The 16,958-nt window shown below is 43.0% G+C and overlaps 1 protein-coding gene across 2 annotated transcripts in view; it reads left to right on the top strand.

Moving 5' to 3' along the window:
* The window catches only part of sema4c (sema domain, immunoglobulin domain (Ig), transmembrane domain (TM) and short cytoplasmic domain, (semaphorin) 4C), a 103,320-nt gene extending 88,634 nt beyond the window's left edge, over positions 1–14,686 (top strand). For both annotated transcript variants that reach the window (XM_035165755.2, XM_035165756.2), the window contains exons 11-17: positions 949–1,093; positions 1,637–1,850; positions 6,002–6,117; positions 7,551–7,708; positions 8,274–8,365; positions 8,590–11,108; positions 13,414–14,686. In XM_035165755.2, coding sequence (XP_035021646.2) covers positions 949–1,093; positions 1,637–1,850; positions 6,002–6,117; positions 7,551–7,708; positions 8,274–8,365; positions 8,590–9,485 — 1,621 coding nt within the window. In that variant the 3' untranslated portion in view covers positions 9,486–11,108; positions 13,414–14,686. The remainder of the gene's footprint in view (positions 1–948; positions 1,094–1,636; positions 1,851–6,001; positions 6,118–7,550; positions 7,709–8,273; positions 8,366–8,589; positions 11,109–13,413) is intronic.
* Positions 14,687–16,958: the final 2,272 nt, after the last annotated feature.

Genomic DNA, 16,958 nt, shown 5'->3' with positions numbered 1-16,958 from the left:
GTGGGCTTGTGGTGATGTTTCCAATACGTGGCAGACGCAGAAAAAATAATGAAAACAGATAAAAAGCAGTGCCACGCGCGTAAAAGACACTGAAGAAGATGTCAAGAGAGCGTTTGGTGATAAGGACCAAATCCAGTGTTGACGTGCTTTAAAAAGAAGCATGTGATTTCCGCAGCTGAATTATTACATTACATCCTGGCTCCTGCCTGCTGCACCACCCATCACCTAAAGAGAGATGTATGTGTTGTTGTGAACTTATCTGAGCAGAGAATCTCCTCCTGCGTTGTTCATATGTGAAAGGCAAACTCCAGAGAAAGGTTGGACACAATTGTGTGGACATTGTCATTCATGTCAGAAAACGGCTTGAGAGCTATGTGAAAAGCAGATGTTTTCATTCCAGAAAATGAGCCTGGAAATCAAACGTACGAGTAAGATGAAAATGAGGGGCCTACAAGTATAATTCAATGGTCATGTGTCAATACCCAATTTCGGGTTCTGAAATTGGGTTGGAAGAGATCCCATACCCTTAACCTTACCATTGAATAGAACGTGTTTCATGAATCATAGCACCTGCTGATTGATTTCACTGGCCTATGAAGGAGGTGTATCACATGAATACAGTTTGAACAGCACTTTGCTTCCCTGCAGAAAGAGAGGAGATGTCAACACATTTAATCATTTCCGCTTGCTCAATAGTGGCCAGTTCAGGCTTCAGGGTTCATATTAATTTACTGCACTGTGATTCCTAAAAGTGTTTAAAAATATGTTCATTTTGACTTTATTTTCCATGGGTTTGACCTGCAACTAATATGGAAGAACCAGTCTTCCATTTTTGCACTTCGTCAGGCTTCTATTGAAAGTCACATTTTCCACAGGGAAGTGAAAGCTAATCTGTCTCCCAGTTTTTATGGCCACTGCACTAATTTCCGCCTTGCTGCCATCTTTCAGGGGAGACGTAGATGTGTCGGCTGTGTGCCAGTACCAGGTCGGTGATGTGAAGAAAGTGTTTGAAGGATCCTACAAGGAGTACAGGGAGGCCTCTCAGAGGTGGGGGCGCTACACCGGTGCTGTCCCTGTCCCACGGCCTGGATCGGTAAGAAACTGGGAACGCTGTAATGGCACATGCAGATAATTTCAGACAACTTCAGGAAGCAAGAAAATAGGATGATTATAAGCTCTCGAAAAATGCATTTTTTATATAATGATTTGGTGCATCGGCTTTTTGATCTACAACTGCATCATAAAAGCAGGGATGAGTGGGCAGGAAAAGGATGGAAGCGAAATAAAAGAGAGCGAGGGAAGTATGGGTGGTATGGGGATGGAAGTGAAAAACAGCAAAAGCTGGAATGACATAAAAAGCTAAGAATGTAATGATCCAGGACGAAAGGAAAGGAGGCAGAGGAAGGGGTGTAGTGGCAGGCGGAGGTGAGAGCAAGAGCAAAGAAAGATGGAGAGGGGGGCAGTCACAGCTCAGCCAGCTAATCATGCCAGCCTACGCCAGCTGCAGCTAAGAAGTTTCCTCCTCTTTCTCCTTCTTGGCCCCTCTCACTCTTCCTTTCGTCCTGTCCCTCCGTTCTTTCTCTCCTCGCTCCATTTCCCTCCCCTGTCTCTCCGTCCTGCTCTGTCTGTGCTGCAGTGTATAACTAACTCAGACAGGGAGAACGGCTACAACAGCTCACTGCAGCTGCCCGATGCCACGCTCAACTTTGCCAAGAAGCACCCACTGATGGAGGACAAAGCTCTGGCGCGCCCCCTGCTGCTCACCAAGGGCGTCAACTTCACCAGGCTGGCAGTGGATCGGGTTAGCGCCCTGGACCAGCGGTCGTACAACATGCTCTTCATTGGCACAGGTACAAATAACACTGGGGATTCCATTATTGGCAACAAGCTTATATAAGCTTCTTTTTTTTTTTATATAAGCTATTGATCAAGGTTCTGAGCCTCCATCAATTCTTCACACTTATTCGTACTTTCACCTACAACCTCCTCATCTATATTAGTTCATCTTTTTCAGAGCTTTTTAGTTCAAACTTCAAGTTTCGTGCTCTTTTCTGACCTTAAAGTTTTATGTTGGCGGATGATGCGTGGAATCTTCAGATCTGGAGGGCAGCGATGTCACCTCCTCTTCAGCCCATGAACACACTGACATTTCAGTGCTAATATAAAAATATCATAATGTGTTTACAGGGTTTGCACTTACAAGTTAGAACAGAGCCAAGTATACAGAAATGTTCTCCAGATAATTTCGCCCTCATAAATTTGTTTGAGACAAAGCCTCTATATTTTACACAGCAGGCCAAGAGAATCCCACTCTCTCCAGCCTACAGCTTTAAAGATGACAGTCGTGTTGAATCATCACCCGCATAATCCAGTTTATACATACATTAACTGTACACACACATATGTTTGTGAGAAGCTCCTTACAATATATATTACATACTAATGTCCCAATACAGAGTGTATGTATACAGAATCTATAAAATGTTTTTAATTGTCAATGTGGAATTGGAAATACATTTTAGCTACATTCTTAGTCTCTCTCCCTATTTCCCCATTCCCTTATTGTGTGGGGGGTGCAGTGGTGGGGTTTGAGGGGTTGAGGGGAGCTACAGATGGCATGTGTTGTAGGGATGAAAGTGAACAGTCCATGGCAGCAGACAGGGACAGGTACTGGCATTAGGAATGGTGACACAAACAACCCACCATCTGGCCACACTTCAGCTGGGTTTTAATTAATGGCTTGATTTGCATGGTGAGATCCATCTTCACGCATCAAAAGAAACATCTACGTCTGCACGACTTAATTATTAACTCTGATCAGTGGCCACCGGGCCCATATGCAGGTGTCCTGTTCTGGCATGGACCTGAAATCAGCCGGCCCTCCCAGAAACTGAATGTTGAATAGCACAGATCTGACAGTGGATTCCAGGGAATTTGAATGTAGCCAGTCTCATGAATGGAGAGATTCAACTAATTACCATTCAGACCACTGCAGCATCAGGGTGACTCTGGCAACTCACAGTGTGACAACAGCGGACTCATGGCTTCTCTGCTGGCAAGCAGGGCGTCCAACCCGAACACACACACACACACACACACACACACACACACACACACACACACACACACACGGCTACCACACACACAAATTGATACGCACACATACATACACAGATTCGCACACTCACACTCTCTGAGCCAAGGGCAGTCGTCCCCACTTGTCGTGCTTCACAGCACAAACTCAACAGGGCCCCTGGCAGACGTACGCTCATGGTGCCAATTGGGCTGTGGGCTTGATTAGCTATTAGCTGCAGCGTAGTGACAGCTGATGTGAAAAAAGAAAGACTGGAGGCGCCGGTCGAGACGGCTTTTCAGAAAAACCAGGACCTGGAGGAACCAGGAGAAAAACCTGGATTGAGGGATTAAATGACACAGCGAGAGGCGAGCGTGATGATATGTCTGCTGCTTGTTATGCGGTGTGTGTGCATGTGCGTGTATTTCCTCCTCTTAAGCCTCCTGTTGGCTACAGGGTAGACGCTCATATTATCTGTGACAGTCTCTTAATGGAGAGTACCACACGGGAAAAGCACGAGTCACGTGACAGATCAAGGTCACCCCGACAGCTGTGCCTGAAACGCCTTTCATCACAGGGGGAGCTAAACTTGTTCACAATGCCCTGCATGAAAGAAACACAGGATCTCGTCTTCCTTCTCCTGCAGCACCAGCTCCCCATACACACCCTTTGAAAAAAGTCTTCATATGTCTTTGATAATATTACCTTTACCCGAGGTGCTAAAAGGCCTCTAACAGCGTCTCCACTCTTAGATTCACCTTTAAATTGTTCTTTGCTGAGCTGGACTCGCAAATGCAGCTGCAAGTTCTGGCAGCAGAAGTTGTTTTCTCCCTCATTTTCCATCTTGCTCGATTTCAGGGTGGCATGACATTTCAGTGCAGCTGGTGTGAAGAGTTTGACAAATTGAAGCTGATGAAAGTTGCAGACAACTTGATGACACTAGCTTCATGAATTCACAAAGAGAAACTTACATTTGCTGAGAGCACTTTCTATATAATAACACAACACAAAGACATAGAAAAAAAATCATCACAATTTATAAGTACACAATTAAAAGTACATACAGACTTTTGTTCCAGTTTATTGTTAGCTAACTACTACTACTAACTTGCGCTCATTAATAATCCTTGCATCTATAAGTATCACTACTATTATTTGGATTATAACAACCAGTCTGACAGTGGTTACACACTGTCCCTGCTCTGTCTCTCTCTCTCTGTATTCCACTTCGTTGCTGCCTACTCACTTTCTGTCTGTCATGATTTACTGGAGCACCTAAATATCTTTAAACCAGCTGCTCGGTTGTTAACAAACACAACAAGACAAGATCTGTCTTAGCCGCTCCTCACTGCCCACCAGTCAGTTTAAAATGGATCTTACTGATCACCTATAAAACACTCCATGGTTCAGCCCCCAGTTAAATCGCTGAATTACTGCTCCCCTGTGCCCCCGAGTGCAGCTTCAGATACTCGGGCATAGCTCCACTGGCTGTTCCTCAGTCCCAGCTCAGGACTAAAGGTGACCAGGCTTTTTCAGTCAAGGCCCCTCAGCTCTGGAACTCTCTGCCCCAGGACTTGAAGCTTGTGACATCTTCTAAATCACTCCTTAAACCAGAGTGGCTCTCAGTAGAGCCCATACCTCCACCATGCCAAACAGTACCCTTCAATTGAATCAAGCTGTATAATGCAGACACTCGTAGATATCAGTTCCCTAAATATGTATAGCAAAAAATTGTCAAGATCTATAAATGTTTCCTGGGAAATTGCTGAAAAAAACCCATCTTACCTATGTCTCATCCTTCTGCCAAGATTTGTGGAAATCGGCTCAGTAGTTTTTGCATAATCCTGCTACCAACAAAAACACACAACTAACAAACAAACAAACCAACAGACAGGTGTCAAAATGTAATATTATATTATTTTAACAAAAAATCATTTTAGTGAGCCTAGTACATCATTTTATATCCTACATACTCTGTCTGTTTTATTATTTGATTGCTATTGTTTTAATACTGTAATTTAATGTTTGGATTCCCTAATCTCATTTGCCTAAGTGATGAAATATTATCAAACTGTTTCAACCATGTCAAGCACCTTGTCACAGTATCATATAAATAAAGTTAATTATTATATTATTATAATTAATGATCTAGGTTTGACCCACAATTTTCCTATTGTGACAAGTAAAAGACAAGGATTAAACCTTTAGCACTGCATTAACTTGATTGAGCATTGGAAGGCACGTGGGCATTGGGCAGTCACTGTGGTTTACGAGCTGCAGCTAAAGAAAGTGTTTGTTAGCAGTGCACGATGAGTTTGTTCTTAAATATTTAAACACGTTGTCACAGCATCAGAGCTGTGTGTTTGTGTATCATAATATATCATCATGAATATTTATATGAGCTGTGCGGCACTCACAGGTGTGAGTTGCTGAATATTTTAGTAAATCATCAATATTTAGGTAAAATCCTGTGCACTCACAGATGTTTGTTTACACATCTTGAATATTCAAATTGACTGGTGTGTGTGTGTGTGTGTGTGTGTGTGTGTGTGTGTGTGTGTGTGTGTGTGTGTGTGTGTGTGTGTGTGTGTGTGTGTGTGTGTGTGTGTGTGTTAATTAGTTGCAGAACGTCTTTGTTATTCAAATGAATTTTGTGTGTGTGTGTATAGTTTTTGATATCATATCAATGGTATTTAAATGAGCTGCTCAGCTGCCGAAGGTGTGTGTTTTTTGCGAATGGTTTGTTGTTGGATTCATCTGAGTTTTAGAGCTATTAGTTTGAAAATACATGTTGTTATGCATGTCGTGAAAAATTGCCCTGAAGGGATGAGGAAAGTCCATTATACTGAAGTGAACTTGAACTGAGAGTCTGATTGAGCACAACAGATGTGAGCTGACTCTTCTTTCCTCTTCGTCTCTGTGCTGCAGCGGAGGGCTGGCTGCAGAGAGTGGTGATCATCGGCTCCGAGGCCCATGTGATCGAGGAGATCCAGCTGTTTGAGACAGGACAGCCGGTGGACAGCCTGACCATCTCCCACTCCAAGGTAAGGAAGCAGGGAGAGTATGTCTCGCAGTCATTGTCAGACTCTGAGATGAACGTACCAGTAGGACTCATGAAAACAGTAGTATAATGTCTTCCCTGGGGGGGCACTTTCAAGTCAAGGACATTATCTTTTGATAGTGTTAGCAGGGTTAGCTTGAATTGGGCTAGGACATTACAAATCCTTACTAGAAACCCTGCATTACAATAACTGACTGGAGGCATGTTTTTTTTTTATTTTTAAATGTGAGGGTTTGCCACACTGAGAGTGTCTAAAAGACATTCCAGTTTTATATATATATACACTCGCACTAGTATTGTTGCCTGTGTAATTTTTTTAATAAAGATAATTTAAAGGAGGAGGAGCAAGTCCACACAAAACCTGATAAATCAAGCATCCTTAAAATGCCAAAAGTTTTTGAAATTCAGTAAGTTTTACATATATTTGTCCGGTATGTTACAGTGATTAAATGACTTGGCTTTTTATTGAAAACATTTTATAGCTTTCATGAGCAGTAATTCTATTTGTGTTTTTTTTTATTTATTTTTTTTTACATCTGTTACATTCTGAGTGTAAGGACATCATGTCAGCATTCACTGTTAAAAATGAGCTGATTTGCTTAAGATTTGCACATAAGGATGTGTCCCATTAAATGTTTGCACAGTTCCTTCCCTGTTTTGGGAATCTCCTGACTGACCAGTACATGTGGTTCTGGTCTTCATTTGACCAAATTCCTCAAAGCAGCTCACATTTCTGTTGCAACTCGTTCATTGGTATTCTGTGATATCAGCCGGACTTTGTCTGTGTTGATCTGTTAATGCCCTTTTTGGCAGACACTTACAATCATGGCTAGGCCCGGTGGCACTCAGCAGATGTTTTTTATCAACACTGCCCTTTTTCAGATCAAGTGTTACCTCACCTCATGAATCCAAAACTCTCTTCACAATAACAGTAATTACAATCCTTCACCACGGTTGGGGAATTGAACCTCTGCCCCCGTTGTTTTCTCAAACTCCCGGCCCTGTCAACTGAGGCTGAGTGTTGATTCCGGCCGCGTCCCCGTGGCTCCACAATGGCATGTCTGCAGATCGATGCAGTTTTGATGGGGTGTGCCCCGCCCGAAAGCCTACTGCTTATCTCATTAATGCTGGCTTAGCCGCGACCAGACATTTTATAACAGCTTTTGCGAAAAAGAGCGCAGGCCAGATTGGATTGGAAGAGGGTCGAGGGAGTGAATGTTATTGTAATTGAGAGTCATTATCCCATTATCTCCTCTAACCCTGAACTGAGTCACTCTCCCTCAGAGGAAGACCTCTCTGTTTATCTTTCCTCTTTTCCTTTTTATTCATCTCTCTCTGGTTTCTGTTTCTGGATGGCTGGATCTGTTCTTTGTCTTCCATCCTCTCACTTCTTCTTCTCTCTCGGTTTCTCTGTAGAAGTACTTGTATATCGGCTCTCGGTCTGAAGTTCTCCAGCTGCCCTTGGCCAACTGCAGCCGCTATCAGTCACAGCCAGACTGTCTTCTCGCCCGGGATCCTTACTGCGCCTGGGACAGTGAGGGTCGGGCCTGCGTCCGCATCGACCTCCATCGCAGGTTAGACCCATGTGCATCCATTCATACCAAGAAATAGAGATTCAAACCAGTAGAGCTTTCAGAATGTGTCCTCTGATGTTGATGTCTGTATGTTTTTATTGAATGCATATAGGTAGCTCCTTGATGATAGCAGACTTTCAAAAGAAAATCCTCGCCCCTTTTTTTGGACATTTCGACACAGAATGACACATATGATCACAGAATGTTTGTCCATTGTTAGCACCGTTAGCAAACAAACTTTGATGTCTTCTTTTTGTTCTTTGGCAAAAATAAAGGAGCAATGTACAGTGGGAGGTGGAATTTCTAAAGTCGCACAGTGTATTCCCAGTTTAAAAGGCTTATATATCAGTCTAATTAAGTACATTCAAAGGTTATCTGTTCCTACAATTTGGAAATTATCTTCTATAGGATTTGGTTTGAAGTGTTTTCTATAAATTGAGGTTATGAGTATGAGCTCGACACACATACATATATTGGTGTAGTCTTGGCTGTAGCACTCAGGATGGAAACATCCCTGAGGTCCATTATTAATGTTCCGCTCTGCTCTCTGCTGTTTCCTCTCCAGCTCCCCCTCCTCCCTGTCACAGGACCTCTTGCTGGAAAGGTTCAGCCGGGGAAAAACCAAGTTCGATAAGCCTGTTTCCATCCCCAGCCCCGGTGAGTATGGGTCCACATCTCAGTAGTGGCCCCTTGTGGGAATTGGCTGTCAGTGCTGAATGCAATTTGGTAGCGAAGAATGAGGACAGTGAATATATTTGAATTGAGCTGAAGAAGTTGAATTAATCAGAAGAGAGCTTGCTGCTGTAGAATATAATTTGGAGATACGATGACTCTTAACGCTCTTGTCTGCTCTTCCCTCTACTTCTCCTGTGCCCCTGCAGAGCACTCCCGTCTGAGGAACGTAACAGTGGTGGTGGGCTCTGACATGGTGCTGCCTTGCCAGCTGGTCTCCAACCTGGCTCAGCCCTACTGGGTTCTCAATGACCGTGAGCTCCAGCTGGGAGACCCAGAGGCTGGAGGGCCACGCTTTGACCGTACCCTCAAAGCCCTCGTCATCCCCGAAGCGGGCCAGATGCAAGCCGGCCGCTACATCTGCTACTCTGAAGAGCAGGGAGTCAAGTTTCAGACAGAGCGCTACCAGGTGGCCGTCGTCGCCAGTGCCCCGGTCTTCATGGAGGCGCGGGCTCCAGACAGCAGCATGGGGCTATTCTGGGTGCTGGTCATCACCCTCGGAGTGGCGTGCCTGCTGCTCCTTGTAGCAGCTCTTTACCTGCGTAGGAGGCTGAAGCTGGCGCTAGGAAAAGGAGCAGACATGAAGCCTCTTGAGAGCACCCTGGTGTATCCCATCACTCTGCCCAAGGAGCCACCCACCTTTGTGCCGAGCAAGATGCCCAGCGACGAGGACCGCTTCTGGGAAACAGGCGCCAACTACTACTACTCGGACGGCTCACTGAAGATCGTTCCCGGTCACGCCCTGGCGCCCAACAGTGTCAGCAGTACGGCGTCGCCCAGCGCCATTCCCGGCCAGCCCATTCACTCCCCCAGCCGTCTCAGCCTTACCAATATCCGAGGCTCTGGTAGCAACGGCTACATCCGCCTCAACCTGAGCACAGCAGGGGAGGAGAGGGCTAGCGGAGCTGGCGCTGGGGGCGGCGCGCTGGGAGGCCTCGGCATGAGCGGGAACGACTACTCCAGCCCCTTCAAGGAAGAGCTGAGACGCACCCTGCAACAGAGAAGCGTGCTGCCCGACGCAAACCCAGAGGAGTCGTCCGTCTAGGCCCGTCCTCCTCTGTCTTCATTCCCTGAGTTGGAAAAACAAAACAACCAACCTACCTCCCTCCTTGTGAGGATGCCTGCTCTCTCTCTCTTTCATCGACAAGCTGTCAATTCCCCATGCTCTCTCTCTCGCTCCGCCGATGCCCGTTTGGTTCACTGTAGACTTTTAGAGCGCACAGCATGTTAATTATACGCACTCATACATTGTGTTTGCCAAAACTCTCTCCTGTAATTATTGTGTTCTGGGCAGCATCACCACTTGTGTAAATTGTGTATGTAAAAAGCCTGAACGCAAAGGAGAGCACCTCACGAATGGAAATCAAACAAATGGTGTTCCGTGTTTTCTGAAGGGCACATTTCTTTTTACGTTGAGCGGACCAAGTGAGGCTTTTAGTCCCCAGTTGATGAACAGAAAACGCAACTGACTGGAAACATTAAACTGATTCTCTTTCCCTCTTTTCCTTTGAGACTGTTTCAGCTTACTGCACTTATAAACTGGAAGCACGTTTTCCGTTTTTGTATTCGTGAGCCATGAGCGTGAGAGCGGTATAAAAAGACTAATTAATCTCGAAGCAAGTCGACAATCATGTCCCTTCAGCGGGAGCCCTGCACGGGACAGAGAGGAGAGGAGAGAGAGCAAGAGACAAAGAGAGAGGAAATTAAACGGAAAATTAAGAGAATCGTAGCGAAGGCGCATTGAGGTTTTTTTTTTCGAAGGAAAGACAATCTCTCAAGACTTTCTCTGCTCAATTTGTGAGCTTTCTCCCGCATTGTATTTACCCACGGAGGGAGTGCTCGATCCCTTCCACTTTAATTTGTTGTGATGGTTGGTTTGAACGAAGACATTTCTTGTTGTTCTTTACTCGTTCCTTTTCTATGTCTTATGGACTACAGCAGTGTTCAGATGATTGTCAAGTGACTGATGCCCCCCACCCCTGTGATTGACTATGTGAGGGCAAGCACTTACATTCCTAGTTCGGCCCTGCACGGTGACCCCCTACTGCACGTTCAAGTCCAGCATACTACAAGTTCACTCCAAATTACATTTGCACACTGTACAACTGACATGTGTTTAGGTTGGGCTGTTATGGACGTTTACTCTCCTTAAAGAATAAGAAGAGGCTGTTTGCATTCGGCTCTTAACAGCGGAACAATAATTGCGCACTTAATTTCAAATTGAAGTTGACATGAAGACATGACGCATGGAGAATGTAGTTGAACCCTCACTGTTGCGACCGCTGTGGATGTCCCAATAAGTGCTTTATATCTTCTGTGTTTGGTGAGGGTGGTAATTTACACTGCCAAGAAGGAAACTACCCCTCCCACACACACACACAAACACGTTTTACACACACTCACAGTCCTATGAATGCCAATCATCCTGGACTACAGTGTGTTTGTGATGCCCCCCTCATGGAACCCCTCCCTCTTACCGATGCCCAGAGACTGACCCAGGGCCACTGTGGACTCATACAGAGGAAGAGCACTGTAAAACACACCAACACTAAAAGAACAGATACACACAGTGTCAATGGAAGAATGGACAGACAGACAAACAGACAGAATGCTGCTGCGCTGAAAAACTACTGGCTCCAGGCGGAAAGCAGCCATTTCCCTGTGACAGGTATTGTTCCACCTAATTAAATTCTTGCAAACAGATTTGGGCAGACTCCTAACCTTTAACGATTTCCAATTGAATTTTTTGGTTTTAGTGCTGCTCAGTGTTTTTCTGTTTATTTATCTGGCTTATCTTGCTTTCACTTTGTTCAATGTATCCCTGAAAGGAATAATACAACATGTTGGAAAATATGCTTATTTGCTCTCTTGCTTAGAGTGACATGAGAACATAGACTGTATCTAAAGATGGACGACATGTGTCCACTTCAGAAATAAAGGCAAAATATCCTGGATACGAATGCTGCCATCTTGTGCCGATGACGTCATTTGTCGACAGCGTAGACAAATGACATCATCAGCAGATAGGTGGATGGAGCTGCGGAATCGAGGTCCAGACAATACATGCAGTCAACAAATCACAAGACAGCCTCATCGTGACGTTTCACTCAATTTCTATAGCATGCATTTTGCAGCCACCCACTAGGGGGCAATCAAGACATGAGCCGTCATGTCGTCCTTCTTCATACACAATCTATGGATGAGAAGAACAAGACAACTCTCATACCTGTCCATTGAATATGAAGCTCCATCCATCATCCTGTAAACTTAAAAAGCAGCCTATTTCCAAAAGTAAAAAAGCGGAATAAATAACATGTTGTTTGTTTCATCCAACTAAAAGCCAAAGTGTAAAATCACTAGCAAGTCACAGACTCCAGTCACTGCTCCAAGCCAAGAGATTATCCAGCACATAATCTCATGTCACACCGCAAACCGTTGTTTTACATTTAGGTTTTGTGCAGTTTAGAGAAACAAGACATAATGTGTTAATTAGTGAGCTGCAGGGGTTCTGGTGGGAATTTGCTCTAATTTAGACAGAGCCAGGTTTCACTGTTTCCAGTCTTTAAGCTAAACTAAACAAACCATCTCCTGGCTCCAGTTCTACACAAAAGACACGAGAGTCAAATGATTATTTTCATCTCAATCTCAGCAAGAAAGAGGATAAGCCTCCTCCCCAGCATGTCAATTTTATTTAAATGATGAGACAAGTCATAATTGGTTGATGATTTGGTTGATTACCACTGTCATTGCTAATTAAAGCGTTATGAGACTAGCAAGAAAACTGGTCTTATAGATCATATAGAGCAGTGCAGTTACAGAATTTGGCCTCTAAACACAATAAATTCATGTAGCCTGGTTTAAGAATGTCAGATCAGTATATCTATTAGGTTTGAAGGCATTACCAGCATGTGTTTTATAATGTTAGCCATGTTAGTGGTGCAGCTCTTGGTCATTTGGTCCTGACTGGACTTGTTTTAATGGATTGCTATGAAATGTGTTTGAGACATTCATGGTCGCCTCAGGATGAATTGTTGTAACTTGGTGATCCTTTTCATTTAGCCACACCACAAGGTCAAATTCATTTCATTATCTTGTTTTATGAGCAGATACCTGTAAAACCCACAACACTCCCATCAGCCTTAGCTGTACTTTATGTTCAGAGATAATTAGCTAATGTAACCTTGCGTAACATTGTGACGTGACAAACCTTATATCTTCTGAGGTTAGCAGGTGAGCACGCTTATGATAGTTTGCACCACTTTGCTCCAGTACAGTCTCACACACTTCCAAGCATGGATGTAAACTTCAAGTCTTTTTATAGCACATGTTCTGCCCTATATGACCGGTCTCCTTCACATCTAACGTTCTCCTTGTGTGCTCTTTTATTAAAGTTTTGAGGGACGGGTGCATCAGAAAATCTTTCATGGCTGGCAAGAGATAAGAAAAGGGTCGACACACTGCCTGAAGCTCCCAGCCAGAACATTTTATCAAAAAGAGAATATTTCAATCTGCCAAAGATCAAAATGGGTTGACCACGGGAAGACCTTTGTCTGACTGAAATATCTGTTTAATTACAATTTTATTCTTGAAAGATTCAGACACGATACTGGACCTTTTTGTACCAATCTCCAACTCAAAACTAGCAGACATTAGTTTCACGGCTGCTGAAAAATATATCCATAGATATTTTGTGCATATTTTCTATTAATCTACAATTACTATCAAGGTATAATGATGTGTTAGAATGAGGCACCACACTAAATTCTCTAATACACAAACAGGCCTATCTCCTCAAAAATGTACCATGGTAATATAATCATGTCCTAAAAAATTACAACCTAGTTTCTGATGCAATTTCAATAAAAAAGATTGAAATACAGCCCAAACTGCATTTGAAAGTGATAAAGTCATATTGAGCCGAGCTGTTATTAACTTCACATCATTTTGTCTTCTTTCTGTCCTTTGTCCATCAGGGGTGGCTAATGTGTATTTTGGGACGTGACTGTTTGGACCAGAGGAGCACAGCAAGAAGGAAGGAGAGGACAAAACTACTCTGTTTTGTCCCACTGTGTACAGATCGCTGAGAAAGATGTAGAATATCAAACATGATCCAAATGTCATGGAGCTACTCAGCCATCAGCTCTCCATCCTTGCGTTGCATGATCCTCTGCAAGTGGACTGTACGTCTTTGATATGATCATCCTTGTACAAGTGCATCATTTTGACTGATCATTTTTCTGACTTTTACAGACACTAATATTGTGGAACACTAATGCTGTCTTTGAAAAGAAAACACAAATAAAATATGTCTGATTTGAATGGTTCAAGGGTTGTACAGGAATATTCATGGCTGCATTTCAACTTGTTTACTTTTTCTGTGCCTGTTCACCTTTTGAAATAAGCCAAAGTAGACTGCAGTTGCTTTTGTTCTTGTTGAAGTACTTTAAATTATCTTATTTGATTCCTGATCGATATTTAAATCTCAGCAGTCCGTCCACTTTGCTACACTGAGCTGATTTCCGCAATGTTTTCTTCACATTTTTTTGAGCAGCAAATTTCCCCCTCAAGCAAAACACAATGACGGCTTGATGCTGACTGACTTCCTGTTTTTTTTTCTGTTTACAGTACAGTGAGTAGTGATCTGCTGGATCTGATTCTTGATGCCCTCACTTTTATCAAAGGCTGAATAATGTACCAAAACTTACCCCTTATTTAATTTGTCAGCTCCTGTAAAACCAAATAAGTAAATGCTGATCAGTGCTTAACTGAGCCCACTTTATAGTATTAATTTCCCTGAGGCAGAAAGATAAAAACAAATTGCTCTTTACACTGGTAGTTATGTCTTAATAGATTCTCCTTTTACAATTAGGCTTTAACTTTAATTTAACATGTTGCAAAAACTAAAGAAAATGAAAACAGGCATCGGGCTTGAAAACAAATGCTTATATAATGCACTTTAGGTGCATTTCCTAAGTTCTTACTCATTTGTTTGCTCATAACATTTCTTTCACATGAGGCTTTAAGTTCTGCTGTTTTTCTCACGTTATTATTTGTATTATTTTATTATCAGCCCGGTTTGATTTTGCCCCATTTGTTGCTGGTCCGTTAGTGATCTTTTATGTTTGTTTTTAAACTATGTTAAGTAACTTATTTCACTTGTACAAACATGTTGATATTTATTATCATTGTACATATGTCCTTATTTTTTATATGTGTATATATACACAAATAAAAATAGAGATATACCTGAGGTGTGCGAGTTTGTTTGTTAAAGTGGAAGTTTGCCACTTTTTACACATCGAAATCCTTTGCAGGCTGGACTGGGTTGATGATAACAGCTGCACAGTGTTTTCTGTTGCTCTGAAGGAGATTTGTTAAGTCTGAGAAAATAAACCTGATATCAGAGCTATCAGCTTATCTTCTCAGGGTTATCAGAGCGGTGCTGACCGAGACACAGAGGGTCCGACAAAAAGTAGATTGGAAATGGAAAAGTTTGGTTTATTCTTTTTGACCAATTTGTTTTACCAATGTGTAACACTATGTTACTGAAGTGCTCCTTTAGCTAATTTTTAGGATAACATGTAGGTAAATCAGTGAAAGCAATAATACATTTGCTTCCTGTGGCGCAGGGAATCCACAGCATGGCTTTGCATTGAGTTCAACGTAGGATAACTTGGACACGAATCATCCACATATGCGTCGTGAGCGTAGTTGTTAACATACTTAATTTACAAAATGATGTAAAGCTTATCTTACCAGAGCTTCAGAATAAGCAATGAACCTCCAGCTACGATAGGCTGACACATCTCTGACAAACCTGCTTCCGCTGTAACAATTATCTGCAAGTGTTGAGAACGGTGTCGCAGAAAAAATAGTCGACCAGAGATGTGGAAATTGCTAATGTGTTGAATAAATGGTTGGAATTTCCTATGTCAGTCATAGAGTCAGTATTATGCTGATAAAAAAGAAGAAAGAGCAAGAACACTGGCAGCTCCACACATCTCTTGGGTCTAATCTAAAAAATATTGTAACAAAAAACACTTTTATTGTAATAGATCGTTTTAAATGACATAAAATAAAAAATGTTACTCTAATCAACACATTAGGGACGATAATTATGATTACAGTGACATAATGAGCCCATTGAAGCATAGTGAAAAACCTACACACACGGTATTCATGCTGTTAGTGGCGCCCGGCGTGAGTGAGGGCACGGTCGCACGTACACTAAAGCAAAGTGAATATCACAGGTCAAAGTTGAACTCCACATGAAGCCATGCTGCGGATTTGCTTGCCACAGGAAGCAAATGTATTTCTTTTTTTGTCCTCTTGCTTGTGCTGATTGGAAGTGAACTAGGAGGCAAAGTTTTGCTGCTGATGCATTCATGTAGTAGGTGTAACCGGGCCAATTTCCTGTCTTTACATTGACTTTGCATGTGCACAAAAAATTTGCTTCGCATTTGCTGTGAATGCAGCATTAGGGCATGGTCACACACACATCACTTTCTGTGTGAGCAAGAAGGCGAACATAACGTTTGCTTCCTGTGGCAAAACAAACTGGCAGCGTGGCTTTGAGTTGAACTTTGGTGAACTTTGACCTGGGATATTCACTTCACAGTACAGATTCAGTGTTACTTACTTTCCCGGACTCGCGCAGCCTTGCCTGGTGTCAACAGAGGAAGCCACATGCTTCATGTGGTCGACAGTCCCAGCTGTGGAGAGAGGATCCCTGTTGCATCTGATCTCTGTGTAGTCAGCTGCGCCACAGACTCTCAAACCTCAGAAAAGGAGTGTGTGTCTGTGTGGGTACAAGGTTTACTGAGCTTTTCAACACTTCACCCACCTGTTGGGGCTTATTGATTTTTGAAGCACAGAGGAGACTGCAAGTGATGTAAACCAGTGTAATACACATCAAAATATGATGGTTTTGATTGAATAGATTTTTAAGAGGCGACTGTGGCTAAGGGGGTAGAGCGGAAGGTCTGCAGTTCGGTCTTCCCCATCTGCATGGCGAAGTGTCCTTGGGCAAGATGCTGAACCCCCAAATTGCCCCTCATAGAAAATGAAGTGCTGCCCATAGATGCACTTGATGAATGTGTGTGTGAATGGGTGGATGGCAAAAAAAAAAACTGTCAACCCGGTCATCAAGACTAGAAAAACGCCATATAAATACAGACCATTTACCATAACTGCTTTTCATTAGGTGACATTCATTTTGTTTCATGATGGTGACCACTGAAAGCTCTGGTTGCACCTAAGTTCATTTGAGATCTTTTACATCACATGTGCCCAGGTGTAACCTGAGGTCCTCAGTGAAGGCCCTGCTTCTTGGTCTCCAGCCTCAGCTGGGGACCAAGATGAGCAGGCTTTTTCTGTCAGAGCTCCCACTCTTTGGAACAAACTCCCTAAAGAGATCGGTTTGGCAAACTCCTTATCCTCTCACTTAAAGGCACATTTTTATAGGTGTGCTTTCTCAGGACCTGTAATCTAAATTCACCTTCAGCTTTTTATTTGTATT

This window comes from Hippoglossus stenolepis, chromosome 9 (assembly GCF_022539355.2).
Source record: "Hippoglossus stenolepis isolate QCI-W04-F060 chromosome 9, HSTE1.2, whole genome shotgun sequence".
NCBI classification, from domain to species: Eukaryota; Metazoa; Chordata; class Actinopteri; order Pleuronectiformes; family Pleuronectidae; genus Hippoglossus; species Hippoglossus stenolepis.
Note: the sequence above shows the minus strand (reverse complement) of the source record. Positions and strands in the feature narration are given on the sequence as shown.